At 35.9% G+C, this 13,505-nt stretch overlaps 1 protein-coding gene across 1 annotated transcript in view; it reads left to right on the top strand.

The window, feature by feature from the left end:
* Window positions 1–12,832, top strand: part of ADSS2 (adenylosuccinate synthase 2) — a 37,868-nt gene extending 25,036 nt beyond the window's left edge. The window contains exons 8-13 of the mRNA XM_075146568.1: window positions 1,513–1,639; window positions 4,482–4,636; window positions 5,068–5,192; window positions 6,258–6,355; window positions 11,138–11,287; window positions 12,050–12,832. Coding sequence (XP_075002669.1) covers window positions 1,513–1,639; window positions 4,482–4,636; window positions 5,068–5,192; window positions 6,258–6,355; window positions 11,138–11,287; window positions 12,050–12,102 — 708 coding nt within the window. The 3' untranslated portion in view covers window positions 12,103–12,832. The remainder of the gene's footprint in view (window positions 1–1,512; window positions 1,640–4,481; window positions 4,637–5,067; window positions 5,193–6,257; window positions 6,356–11,137; window positions 11,288–12,049) is intronic.
* The last annotated feature ends 673 nt before the right edge of the window (window positions 12,833–13,505 follow it).

The following is a 13,505-nucleotide window of genomic DNA, read 5'->3' as shown; positions in this document are numbered from 1 at the left end:
CAGGATTGTAGTTGGGGAAGGTATGTTTCATTGTAAAGCACAATATTAATTCCTTGTCTCAGAAACTTAAGAACTGAAGTAAATTATTATTCTAAGTAATAAACCTTAAGGAAAAAAAATATGTCTAACAACATAGAAAAATGTAAGTTGATAGCAGCAGAACTCATGAAGCCTGATTGCCAGCAGACTAGTCTTGTGGTTAATTATGAATTCTGATTTGATGTTTTCCCTGCAATTGGGACAGTTGTCAGATTTCTCACTAGTATTAATTCTCTTATGCCTAATGGTGCGATTTTTGCGGTGCGCCCAAGTTACTATTTGAAAAAATTGTCAGGTGTCTTACCTTACCTGGCCTTTTTGTTCACACATTTTATAGAAACTTAACTGTATGAGATTTTTTTTTTTACCCCTTAGAAAACTTCAACTAAATTTGACAAATTGTTTAGAACCATTGAGGTATGTGTGAAACAGGGGAGCGTGTGCACAGTTATATATTTAATTCCTTCAGAAAATCAGGCCAAAGAAATCATTATTCTTGTATCTTTAGTTGCCACTAAACACAGTTTACCAGCTCTAGAATGGAGTATATGGGAGTTCTTAGCACTTCTGTTTGTCTTACTTTAAATAATGTTACACATGTTGAGTTGTAGTATTTTTTTTTATCAATATGTAGACCTAAAAATCAGTAACAGTTGAGTGTTTTATAATGCTTTATAGTTTACTTAATGCACATTAGGATTACAGAATATCTGAAACTCATTGTTAGGGTGGAAACATAATATGTATTTGTAGCTTGAAGAAAATTACGGGCACTTAATGTTTGTTTTATACTAATGCACTTGATTAAATTCTGAAAGACAAAGTGTTATATTTCATGTGAAGTGAATCATTAGAATGAGAACTTCCATATGTTCTCATGGGGGAAAAAGGCTGTGTACCAAGTGTTAATCTGAACATTACTGGCTTCTTACATCCAGCTACTCAGTGGCATTCAGGCACTTGATGCTTAATTCCAATAACTTCTTACTTTTACTTACAAACATACCAGTATATATATCTCACAAATTAATGCTGCTTCACAATTATGTGCATTTGTTGGCTTCAGATGGCCAGAAGTGGAACCCCCCACATGCTGGTTTTGGGGGAGAAATTTTGAACACTTGGAAATGAATTCAGTAAAGTATTGCAATTGTGCTCAAGCTTTAATATTTCTAAAGCATTTCAAAAGTTTCGATTGTATTTCTTTTTTCTTTCTTTTTTTCCTTTTTCTTTTTTCCTTTTTTTTCTTTCTTTCCTCCTAGAAAGAGCATACATCTCTATCTGATGTAAATCTGAGTCTAATGTTCTTCCTTCCCTTGTTCACATATTATGGCATATTTAGCATTTCTTTATGTTTGCTTTTCCTTTTCAAAAGGAATAAGAGCATTGTTATGAGAGAGCAATAGCACTTGTACCATGGCTGGCTTTATCGTAATGAAATTATACTATACAATAGTCTTTTGTATTATTCAGGGCTGCATGGAAAAAATAAAACCAATGGTAAGGGATGGTGTTTATTTCATGTATGAGGCTTTACATGGACCACCAAAGAAGATCTTAGTAGAAGGTGCAAATGCTGCACTGCTGGACATAGATTTTGGTAGGTATAACCTTTTTGAGACACATGTTGCTATATACTTATGTTGTGAAAGAGGAATACTAAATATAAACTCTTCTGTGCTTAGCTGTTCTTGTGGCAGAATTGTTTTGTATTTTGGAAGAACAGTACTCTCTCTGACTAGCAAATAATTGGGGGGGTGGGAAAGTTTTTAATTAAATTCTTTCAAAAAGCTTTAGACTCTCCCAAGATTAATTATTTGAATGACAGTAAAGATCAGGTGACTTTTCTTAAATAGAGTGTAGCTGTTACTTCAGTGTCTAAATTTCATATGAAATAACGCACAGTTGTATACATCTATGGAAAACACTTGAGAAGAAAAATGGAGAGCTTTAAGAGGCAAAGTATATATGCAAAATACTTGTTGACTTTTGAAGAATCAGCTTGCATTTTTTTAAGCCCTTTATATAACACTTAGTTTTCCACTGTTTCACGATGTAAGGAAAGATGTTGGGAATCTGGATTGCTAATGAGGCAAGAGTGAAAAGATTATCCCAATCAATTTGAAATTATAAATGGTGCGTTTTTTCTTAAAACACTGTAATTTTGCTAATAAAATTAGAAGCTTCTTGATAGAAGCACCTTTTTTTTTCTGAGATTATTATGGTTTTTATCATTATATTGTAAGGACAGATAAATTATTATACCTCTGTAGGGGCATAAGCAGCCTATATGATTGGCTCCTGCATTTTGTCACATTTTTCTTCAGTCTCACTAGTCTTGTAACGGCATCATTTTCATTGTTGGAAAGATGCTTAAGCCTAAAATGGAAGCCTGTAAGGACTACTGTCAAACAAATACGAAATTGGCATGCGCTCTGCTTTCAACTGATAGGAGTTCTGATATTGGGCATTTTCAAACATACTGAGTTTGAAAGCCTCTTGTTTTAAGAGGAAGATATATCTAAGACCTAGTCACTATAAGCGTAAGCACCAACTTTTCCCATGATGATCTGAATATTGGAAGAAACTTCCTTTTTTAACAAGTCAAAAAAAAAAAAAAAGAAAAAGATGAAAGAAGTCTCCAAATATGCTTGTCACAGGGAAATGTTTGATGCAAAACTGAGATATTTGCAGAAAACTCTAGGGGGGGGTGTTTTTTGTAAGTAGCGAGGATTTTAGATTTCCTATAAGTATAGGAAATGCAAATAGTCTGAAACTCATCAGGTATGTCTATAATACATACAGAGTTTTTTGGGTCACTTAGATTTTTTTCTCCTGCCTGTTCTGTGAGACCCACACACAGAGAGAATATCTGCTCTCCTTAGGTAGATACCATCAGTGGATTGGACACTTGGGTTAACAATAGACAAGTCCTAGTCAAAAGATTTGACAACGCCAAATTTGATTATTGAGCATTCTGAATGAGGCTATTTTCTGTGCCTTGGTGCACAGAAGTCTTAATACTGAAGTGAGTGTTATGAATGTGTGTCTGTTGGCAGTGAAGATGGTAAATCCCCAGCCTTGCAGCCCATCCAGCTTTTCTGGAGCGTGTAATGAAGCTGCATGTGTCTGGGGTGGGCATGTAGGTGTGGGGATGTGTGGTCTTCTGTGTTTGTAAACACTGAGTGAAGATAAACCGATGTCAATATAGCAGGCTGGGAGCTGAAAATGAATAAGAATTGTCTCAGACTCTGTTTGTGACATCCACTAGCTATATTTACCTGTCAGTAAAGAAAAGCTCAACTACGGTGTCCTAAGAAAGACTAATTAGTGCTTGCAAACTGCTGTTACGTATCACCTGTAAGCCTGTGTCTTTCTCTTGAGAGATTTGAGTTAAGCAAAAGAAGCTAGAGATACCTGAAGCTAGTCTGCAAAACCTCACTGAACAGCCTCTGAAGAATTTTGACTTTTTAAAGTTGTCTGTATTGCTTTCAGTTCCTTTTGTCCTGGCTGTTCCTCTCCCATCTCTGACTCTTATACCAAAAGAAAAAAAAGTCTGAAGCATGAGGCAGAAGTCTCTCGCTCGTATGTAGTTACTGTATGGCTGAAGCATTTGTTCACAATTCAGATCAACTAAGGACTGGCATGGTCTGTTTCATCTTCCATTACTTTAAAAGAAAAAAAGAAAAAGTGTAAACCTAAGGATTTTGAGCTGTTTAAATCTTTTATCTTTGTTGTCCAGGCTGCTTTTTAAATGAGGGCTGAATATTTAACTAGAGACAAACTCTCACCACTAATGGACTAGACTATATTCCAGGAATCTTTTTTTTTTTTCCTTTTCTTTAATTTTCTTTAATTGCTTAAATAATTTTTTTCATTTGATTATGTAAGCAAAATTGTTCTTTCTAGAATTCTACATTTCTTTGTAATTTCTTATCCTTATAATGTGCTGACCAGTTTGTAGAGCTTGTATTTTATTTTTTCTCCCAAAATGAAAAATGGTAAACCTGTATTTTCTAAGCTTTTAATACCATTTTCTTAAGTCTCCCTTCAAATTTTCACATTGTTCTATTAGAGAGTATATTTTATATAAGATAGCAAGGCATGGTTTTCTGGTGTCTTATTCCAATTTTTGACTTCTATGAGCATTCAGAATTGTTATGTAGTCAACTTTTGCCTCTGTACGAGTTGAAATAAGTGGTAAGATTTCTAACTTTTTCAACAAAGAAGGATCAGACAATGTACATACAAAGCTAAGAGCTCATTATATATGTTCTTGACCACAAAATACATTTATTGTGTGTTGTGTTTTGTTTTTTAGTGTTGTAAAACCTAGGTAAGTGCAATGCAAGTACTATTCCTCCCCAGGTTAGATTTTTTTTTTTAATAGTTTAACACCAGTGTTTTTTCATAAGTTTTTAAAGCTAATTTTTTTTTAATAGGCACGTATCCTTTTGTGACTTCATCAAACTGCACAGTTGGAGGTGTGTGTACAGGTCTGGGCATGCCACCGCAGAATGTCGGGGAAGTGTACGGAGTTGTGAAAGCATATACAACGAGAGTTGGAATTGGTGCCTTTCCTACAGAACAAAATAATGTGAGTATTATCAGCCCTAGATGTGACCTGTAACTGCGTGAAATAACTTGGTGTGTCTGCTTTATGTTAAACCAGTGTTACTGGTTAAATGCAAGTAGTTGACAGTGTGTTTGGATGTCTCATTCTTCTGATTCTACACTGAGCTTACAGGACTGCCAAATCTGATTATCAGTTTCTCAGACTTTCCTATGGAATAGAAGGCTAGAGCAGGAACAAATTTTGAGAGATTTGCTCAAATAGCGTTCTCTTGAATTAGAGATAGCATTTTATATTTCTGTTTTCATCCCAGTGGACAACTCTATGAAAAATTGGGGGAAGAACTTTTAAGGTAATTTACAATATTGTAAAATGTTGTTAAGTATACACCTGCATCATGTATTGCAAATTAAAAAGAAAAAAAAGGCTCATGTATCGGTATTACTCTTTGTTAGGAAATTGGAGAATTGCTGCAAATGAGAGGTAAAGAGTTTGGTGTTACCACTGGTAGAAAGAGAAGATGTGGCTGGCTGGACCTTGTGTTACTCCGATATGCCTACATGATTAATGGATTTACTGCGTGAGTTATTTTGACAGCTTTGCTGGCAACTTGATATAAAATCATTAAATGCTACAGATTACTGTAAATTGTACATATACTAGTTAGTAACATTCAGACTGTTAGTATTGATTTGTTGATTGTTTTGATATTTTGATAAATTAACTTTTTTTCCTAGCATTAAATGGTTTTATATTTGACATTTTCATACTTGTAGATTTTTCTTTCCTTTACTTGTAGCACATTCTTATTTCTCATTTTAAATGATCCAAGAAGTGCTTACGTATCTTAGTACTTGATGCTTCAAGCTACCCCAATCCCTGCCATCCCACCAAGCCCAAATCAAATCAAATGCGTTACAAGGGCCTTAAAACCTGATATAGTTTGTGGGGGTTTGTTTTGTTAGTTTGTTTTCAAAATAAGACAGATGGGAACCCATCAGTATCTTTAGCAGTATGTGTAAATGTAGAAAATTTGGATATGACTTTGGGATTTTAATTAAAATGAAAAATGGGTGTCTGAAACAAAACTAGTATAAAATTTCTAGTAGATCAAACTGTGTAAATACATTCTTTACTTAAATTTTCCTGTTTTTCTTGTCCTTTGTTTTTTTTTATTTAAAATAGGATGCAGCCAGGTATTTACAGAGCCAGTGTTTGATTATTCTGCTGCCTTCACTGTAGGACAGGAACATTTGGCAGAGGACAGAAACGGACAGCAACAGGCATCATGCTATGAAACCATTGCAAATGAATGGTCATAAAGTATCTTGGCAGCACCCTGACCACTTAAAATTCTAACACTTAAAGCTAGAGACCAGTCACTTTAATTGGAGAATACCTGTTCTTTGAATTTTGCCATTTTCTTACAGTACTAGGTCTAAAGACACAACAAAAAGGCTGTTTAAGTGTGTGTGTATTTTTAAAGTTGCACTAGATAAATAGATTAGTGCCATACAAGCTATTTTTCTAAGGAAACACAATTAATTGCAATGTGCAGGAATCAATTTTTCTTTTGGTATTTTTACAATGTGATGAGAGTTGAGAGTTGTTGAACTTGTTTAACCAGAGTAATGTTTCTTTATAGATTGGCGCTTACCAAATTAGATATCTTGGATGTATTTCCAGAAATCAAAGTTGGTGTTGCATACAAACTAGATGGTGAAATCATACCTCATTTTCCTGGTAGGTCTGCTTGTTTAACAGTTTTAGGTTTTGGTGAAATGTAATCTGATACTTAAATGCATTTGACTTTTACTTGTAAAACTTATGACAGGAATGTGTTACTTCAGCATCAGGCCATTAATGTCTTCCCAGATGCACCAGAGACACCCTGTACCACACCTGTACCCGCACCCTGAAGACACCTGTACCAAATATTGTCATTTGTCTACTAGAACGATGCAAAGTGCCTTATAAAGCTTCTTAAACGTAAATGTTGTTACTGCTTTATCCCTTTCCCTTTAATACAGCCTGCATTACCTTCAAGCTAAATTGGAAGCTTGTTTCACACTCTAAACCCAAGTGTCTTATTCCCACTACTGTATTCATCCCCACTTCTAGAAGGACAGGTCTTTCTCATGCGGTGAACCACATGAGAGAACTGAGCCGGTTCAAAAGCCAGGTTTTTCTCTCCCTGTGTTATTTTTCTAACAGTTCAGTTCCCTTTAATGGCTCACAGAGCAGTCAAAAACCTGTCACTCCTATGCAATGGAAAAGAGGGAAAAGGGGTGGGGGAGGAAATGAGCAATTAGTTTAGGTGAAAGCAAGACTATTTTCTAATGCAGCACCAACATACATCAGCTTAGCATCATAGAAACTATAGCTCCTGAGGAGGACAGTGGTCAGTTTAGTGATCATTTTTACCTGAAAAATATATCTGCATGTTAAAATATTCAAACATCACAAAACATTGTTTTCATGGATAATGCATCTTTTTCAGTTTGCTATAGTAGAGATATTCCAGAAAAAGGAAGAGCATTAACCAGTACTAAAGATTGGGCTTTCTGATTTTCTAATGTGCGCATAGATGCCCGTTTCCATTCTAATTGCTACCTCAGGGTTTGACGCTGGTCACAGGTTACAATTTTCCATACGATACCAGCAGAGAACTTTTTGTGGGTGAGAAGATCAACTCACAGCAGGATTGATGTAGTATAAAGATGTAATTATGTATAAAGAAATAAGTGATCATCTGCCAGTCCTTGAAAATAGCACATATCTGTTAGGGAAATTCATAAGGAATTAACAAAAAAACTTCCGTTTCTCCATGTGCTTGGGGGAGTTCTCTAATTGATTTGCCCTCCAGTATCTTCAAACAAAAGTGCCAGTTACAATCTGAATGCATACTGAATGACATGTATTTTATTCAGGAAATTTAGTACTCATCTTGCACTAAACTGGGGAATGCTTTTCCCTTTTTAAGACTCAAATGTTCCCTGATTGATACCCGTATCAAAATATTAAGGAAATTTGTGTGTATGTTAGATGGCCTTTGAATATAATGGAGATTGCACGTTTGAATTGAGAACTACTCAGCAAATGCTTCATCTGTAGCCCTGTCATCTAACCTGGGGGCTATTTGGACTATCTTGTGCTCAAGCCAGGAGGACCTTCTCTGGCAGTCTGTCATTAAAGATGACATAAACAGGTGGCCATGTTTTCCAGTACTAAGACTTCAGTGATTACTTTTTTTTTTCCATTCATTGTGTCTCTCAGATGGGGCCAGAATCGTTACAACTCTTGAGGGCAGATTTGCTCCCTGTATATACCCAGGTAACAGGTAGCTGACCTTTGGTCATAGCAGCACAGCGTGGCTTACCTGACTAACTGTATTTTTCTTTACTGTATGAACAATTAAGAATTCTGGTAGAAATTTAGTAGAAGCTGTTGTCTTTGCTGTTGACATGCTGCCTTCCTTAAGTGTCAGGAAGGAGTTTGAGCTGAACTTCTGGTAAGCTGGAGGATGCTGTCTCTCACAGTGCCTCTGTGTTCCACACCTCTCTCTTTGCTATACTCCTCAACATTTGGCAGCATTTTCAGCACATATGCTGCAGGTTACTTATTACCCCTGCCCCTGGCATAAAAAACAAAAGGTAACTTTTCTCCAACTTTGTGTTTCGCAGACCATTAGATTATTTCTGATGTCTGCATCTCTGCATGCTGTGCACTTGTATAATTTATATTTTTTTTTTTAAACTTGCCACTTTGACATTTTTAATTCAATTTAGAAGAGATCTAGTCTGGGAATCTCTTGCTGGCAGGGTATTTCTTTCTCTCTCCCCTCCCTACCCTCCCACTCTCTTGGAGGTGTTAGTGATTTACCCTTCTTGTGAAATGACTGTTTCTAAATTAGAAGCACACACAGTGCCCACCATCTCAGGAAAAACATGCCATATTTCGTATATTGTTCCTTTTTCCAGCTGGATCAGAGAATCATACGAGTCTCACTCAGCTTTTTTAGCTTAGATTTCTGTGGGCATTTCATAATCTCCTATTAAAAAAGAGCTGAAAATGTCTTGTAAATTTACAGCTGACTTCAGTTGGTATCATTGAGGCTGTAGTCTTTTGCTATGGAGCTGGCCAGTATTTCCTTTTCTGTTCAGTCATAGGAGTTTATGAAAGAAAGATAGAACTCCCTGCTGGCTCTGAGCTGATCAATTTAAAAGGAATGTGAAAGCCATGGTCTAGTCCTGCTAGCGTGTCCCTCCTGTCCAACTTCAGGTGTCATTGATCTTGGCACAGACAGACACAACCTCTACCTCTGGAGACTTTGAAAACACAGATCCTTAGGAAACTGGGAGATTATTTTGGAGAAACTTTACTTCATGCTTGTTTTTTTTTTCTCATGCTCTTTCCCTGGGCATCTACTGTAGATTAAAGAGCTAGGACACTGTGGTAGATGCATCTTTGGTCTGACTTATATGACTGGTTTTATGTTCAGTTTCTGGAAATTGCTGGAGGATCTTTTTCTTACAATGGTGCCAAGATCCTCAATTTCAGCTATTCTTTTTGACTTGGAAGTAACATCACATCATTCCCTCTCCAAATTATAGTACCAGACTACCAGATATCATTATATCTGCTCTCTCTGTTATCTAATTCAGCTGTTAATAAGAAATATTCCAGAAAGTCTAAAAGATAAATCCCCCTAAGGGAAGAGCTGAGAGAAATCTATTTGGTGACTACATATGTAACTACCCTGAGCTCAGTTTATGGCTTATCTTTACCACACATCATCTTTCCTGCTGGAGCAAAATGAGAGAATCATTTGAAACATCAAGAAATGTATCCCTTCTTTTTCTTCCTCTCTTTTAGGGAAGTAAAGAATTGAACTAATACAGAGTAATGGAAGATTGTAGACAAGATTAGACCATTTAGTTCTAAGTACTTTCAGCTATCTCCCAGCTAGCCTCATCAGAGGGGCTTCGAAGTAAAAATGCCTGTGGACCTCCAAGATTAGGTGTTCAGTCACTTTCCCTCTTCAGAAAGAGGGAGGCTAGCGTGTTATTCTAGACCATCTGCAATGCCCGGAGAGTAGTTTGTGGTTTTGCACTTTGAATATAGCTATTCTATTTTACAGATCTCCTGGACAGCAGATAACACCTCAGTTGTTACTGCTGATGACATTAAAGAAAGCGCTTATCCTTGGCCTCTGCAACCCAACATCCTTAATGTGCCTGTCTGTTTTTCCTGATTACAACAAGTATTGATTCAGGATCATTTGCCTTAACCTGTGAATACTTCAGTCCAAAAATTTTGCATTTCTTTACTGTTGTAGGCTTTGAAGTCAGTAGAGCATAGTCCTCTTTCACCCTTCAAAATGCCTAGTTCATAAAGGCTGTCCTTACAACATTGCTACTATTGAACTCTTACCTGCACCAGGACAAATTATTCAATATGCTGAGCCTGAGTTTGTTGGCTACACACACGCTGGAGGAGATTACCTATGGTTTTCTATTTGCACCTCTACTGTGCCTCTTGCACCTAAGACCCTTTTCCAAGTTGACTAGCTGTCTTTGCAGGAGTGACTTGATCTGAGACGTGGAGCCTACATAACATTAATTACAGTGCCTTTGGCAGAACCCCGTCTTTTTCAGAAGGCAAGAATGCCTGACACCTCCCACTTTTTTTATCAATGTATTTTGACCATTTTCAGGCTTAAGGCTTTTGTTTCGCTGCCCAGTGTCATTCCAAGACTAATGTTCAGGTAGTTACTGGAATGATTCAATTACAGAACAATGTGTGTAGCATCTTTTCCAGTTCTTGAAATCATCACAGGATTCAGAGTTAATGGACAACATTGTAGCAAGTTACTAAATGAAGGACAAAATGGAATATACTCATTGCTTCTATTCTGAGAAGTAATTGGAACAGTTACGGTTCATACATCATGTGGGACTCCATAGTGGTTGACAAATTCGTTGTAGAGTTTTGGGGCAAAGGATCTGTGGGCATCAGAAGTCTATTATGTATAAACTACATCTTATGACTAGTAGAAAGTTTTAGTAAATATTCAGTAAAAAGTACATTCCTATGCCATTTTAAAATATGTTTTAACTGCCTGATACTGACGAGCTAGTGCCTAATTTTGCTTTCACATCACCAAATTCCCTCATGAAGGGGGAGTTGGATCTGGGTATTTGTTCAGCAAAAAAAATCAACATTTTGGGGAATTACTTTTCCTGGAAAGTTGTTTTCTGAACTGAAAAGATTGTGGTTTAAGCAAAATATATGCATGTGACTGTGAGTACTGGAATTTCTAAAGTCTAAGTCCTGATGGTTACTGGATTTTTTTTTTCTCTGCTTATATTAACAAAAAAGGACACTTCAGCACCTTCAGTGCTGGTATTATGAGTAAACCTCTATGTATAAGAAAAGAATAAAAAGCTTTACAGTTATGTGTTTAGTGGTAGAGAATATATAATCTTTGTAGACATAATATTTTTCTTCCTGTTTGCTTCTCAGCCAACCAGGAAGTCTTAAATAAAGTAGAGGTTCAGTATGAGACACTCCCAGGATGGGATACGGACATATCAAATGCAAGGGCGTTTGATGAGCTGCCTGTAAATGCACAAAATTATGTTCGCTTTATAGAAATGGAGTTGGGTGTTCCTGGTAAGTAAAACAGATCTTGTTGTTGTTCTGTTTTTTTCCTGCTCCATGAAACCTATCTTGTACTTTGCCTTAATGAACATTCAAAATATTGAAAACTAGTCTGTAGCTGTGCTTATTCTGATGTAACTGGTGATGCTTGTAATTATTGTAATTATTATCTTTTTATCTATCTATTTAGCTGTTGAATTGAAAATTTTCAAAAGTTTAATATGCATTCTTTCTTTGGCTTACACTATAGTTCTTGTGCAACTAAGATTTTTATAACTTGCTTAAGTGTTTTTCAGATTGGTTATAATAGGGGTTTAGTTCTGCTGCCATTATAAAGTCAGTGGGACAACTGGTATATTAATGTGATTAAGTATATGTGACAGTAAGAGGTCCTAAACTAAAAGATTTCTCTTCGGCTCCCTAATAAAGATGATCCTGTGGTTCCATCCAAAGCTGGGAATTAGGAGAGGATGCAAATCTTTACTTTTCTGACAGTTTCTATGTATCTTTTTTCCTATCATCTGCAAAAACTGATTTATTTATTACGGCAGCTTCAAGACTGTTCCTGCTTTTCTAAGTTACCAATGCATTCGTACTTTGAGAACAGTAGACATAGTTATAATTTCCTAACGTACTAATAGTATATGCTGTGTTTTTCTTCAGAGTATGGTACTTAAGATCTTAAGTGCTTAAGAAGATAAGTTTGTATCTTAAGATACAATCCGATCTTGCTTTGTATTACTTATAATAAAAGTTTGCTTTTCTCTCCTGCAGTTAAATGGATTGGAGTAGGGAAATCCAGGGAATCAATGATCCAGCTGTTTTAAAGATTTCAGATGCATGGAAGAAAGCACACTCCTCAAAAGACTGCTCATTCTTAAATGCATTAGTAGCCCGCAAAGCAAAGATGTTGGAAAGATAGATTTTTGCATGGAAAGAAATGCTAGAGTTGATACCCCCAAACCAATCGCTACTCCTGAAAGAGACTTTAACACGAACCTGTATCAGTTCTTGTTCATCTGCAATTTCCAAGACATTTGTCACTGTTGTTCAAGGTGCCATCAGATTTTTTTTTCTTTACCTAATATTTACTTCATAATGTAATTCCTGTTTGAAAATCTAAGGTAGCATTACTTTCATGACTGTTTGTCTTTGTTATCCTCTCTCTGCTTTTGGCGGTGTTACTTCCCTGAAATTTTAGACAGTAAAAATAATGCAGTTTTGCACAGATAGTTTTACATCCTCATTATTTGTATTCCTAAAGCTGTTGTATTCTTAATGGCTGCTCTTGTGAGTGATTAAAGAGGGGGATTCTGATTTTATAATGCTATAAATGCTGTCTAAATTATTGTGTGATCTGTTTTTTAAAAAAAGACGTGATGCCAAGTTGTTAAGAATGTCCAGGTTTTTTAGCTGTGTAACACAGAAAACTTACTCTTTGTAACTCACAGAGGACACTCAAGTGTTTACCAGGAAGTGTGCCCAGAAAGTTAGAAAATTGATATTGTAAAAAGTTCATTTGCAATTATTAAAGAACCGTTCTGATTTTGAGTTAAATGTTTTATAATGTTACTCTTTTTTTTTTTTCCTGGTATTTTAAAAACCCTGCACTTCTCTACTTCCAAGGCGCATATCTCAAACTGTTTCCCTAATTAAATGAGGTTATATTTATATTTGGTGAGAAGTCTAACATTTTGATGCCCTTTTAAATTCCTTTCTACATAGCCAATAGGAGGTCTCTCTCTGGAGAACTGGCAAAGCACTGACACTTTTGTAATTATAAGTTTAAGATGCTTTAGAAATAACATTTAAAGTATTCAACGTATTTGCTTTAGATGTAGGGAAAATAACAAGTGTTCACCTCATGACATCTGACATATTTTGGCTTATTAATGTTGGGAAATGTTCTAGAATTATTTTAATTTATAACTATTATTATATATTCCAAAGAATCTGATTTCTTTTGGCAACAACCCAATAATTACATATTCCCTTTCCAGATTTTTTGAGAATGACTTTGTTTTTACACACTATACTATGGTATTCATGTGCTTCCTTTTCACTTCAAATAAAACTTACTTTGTTTCCTCAGAACAAGTTTGTATCAGGGTGGGATAGTAGTTTTAGATTTAGCTTAGTAGATTTCGGCTATGCAGGTGAATATAAGAAACTTTTAATGCAAAATAGAAGATACCAAACCTTCGAGATTGTCTTAGGTAACCAGATGTTG

This window comes from Calonectris borealis, chromosome 3, assembly GCF_964195595.1.
Source record: "Calonectris borealis chromosome 3, bCalBor7.hap1.2, whole genome shotgun sequence".
Taxonomy (NCBI): Eukaryota; Metazoa; Chordata; class Aves; order Procellariiformes; family Procellariidae; genus Calonectris; species Calonectris borealis.
Note: the sequence above shows the minus strand (reverse complement) of the source record. Positions and strands in the feature narration are given on the sequence as shown.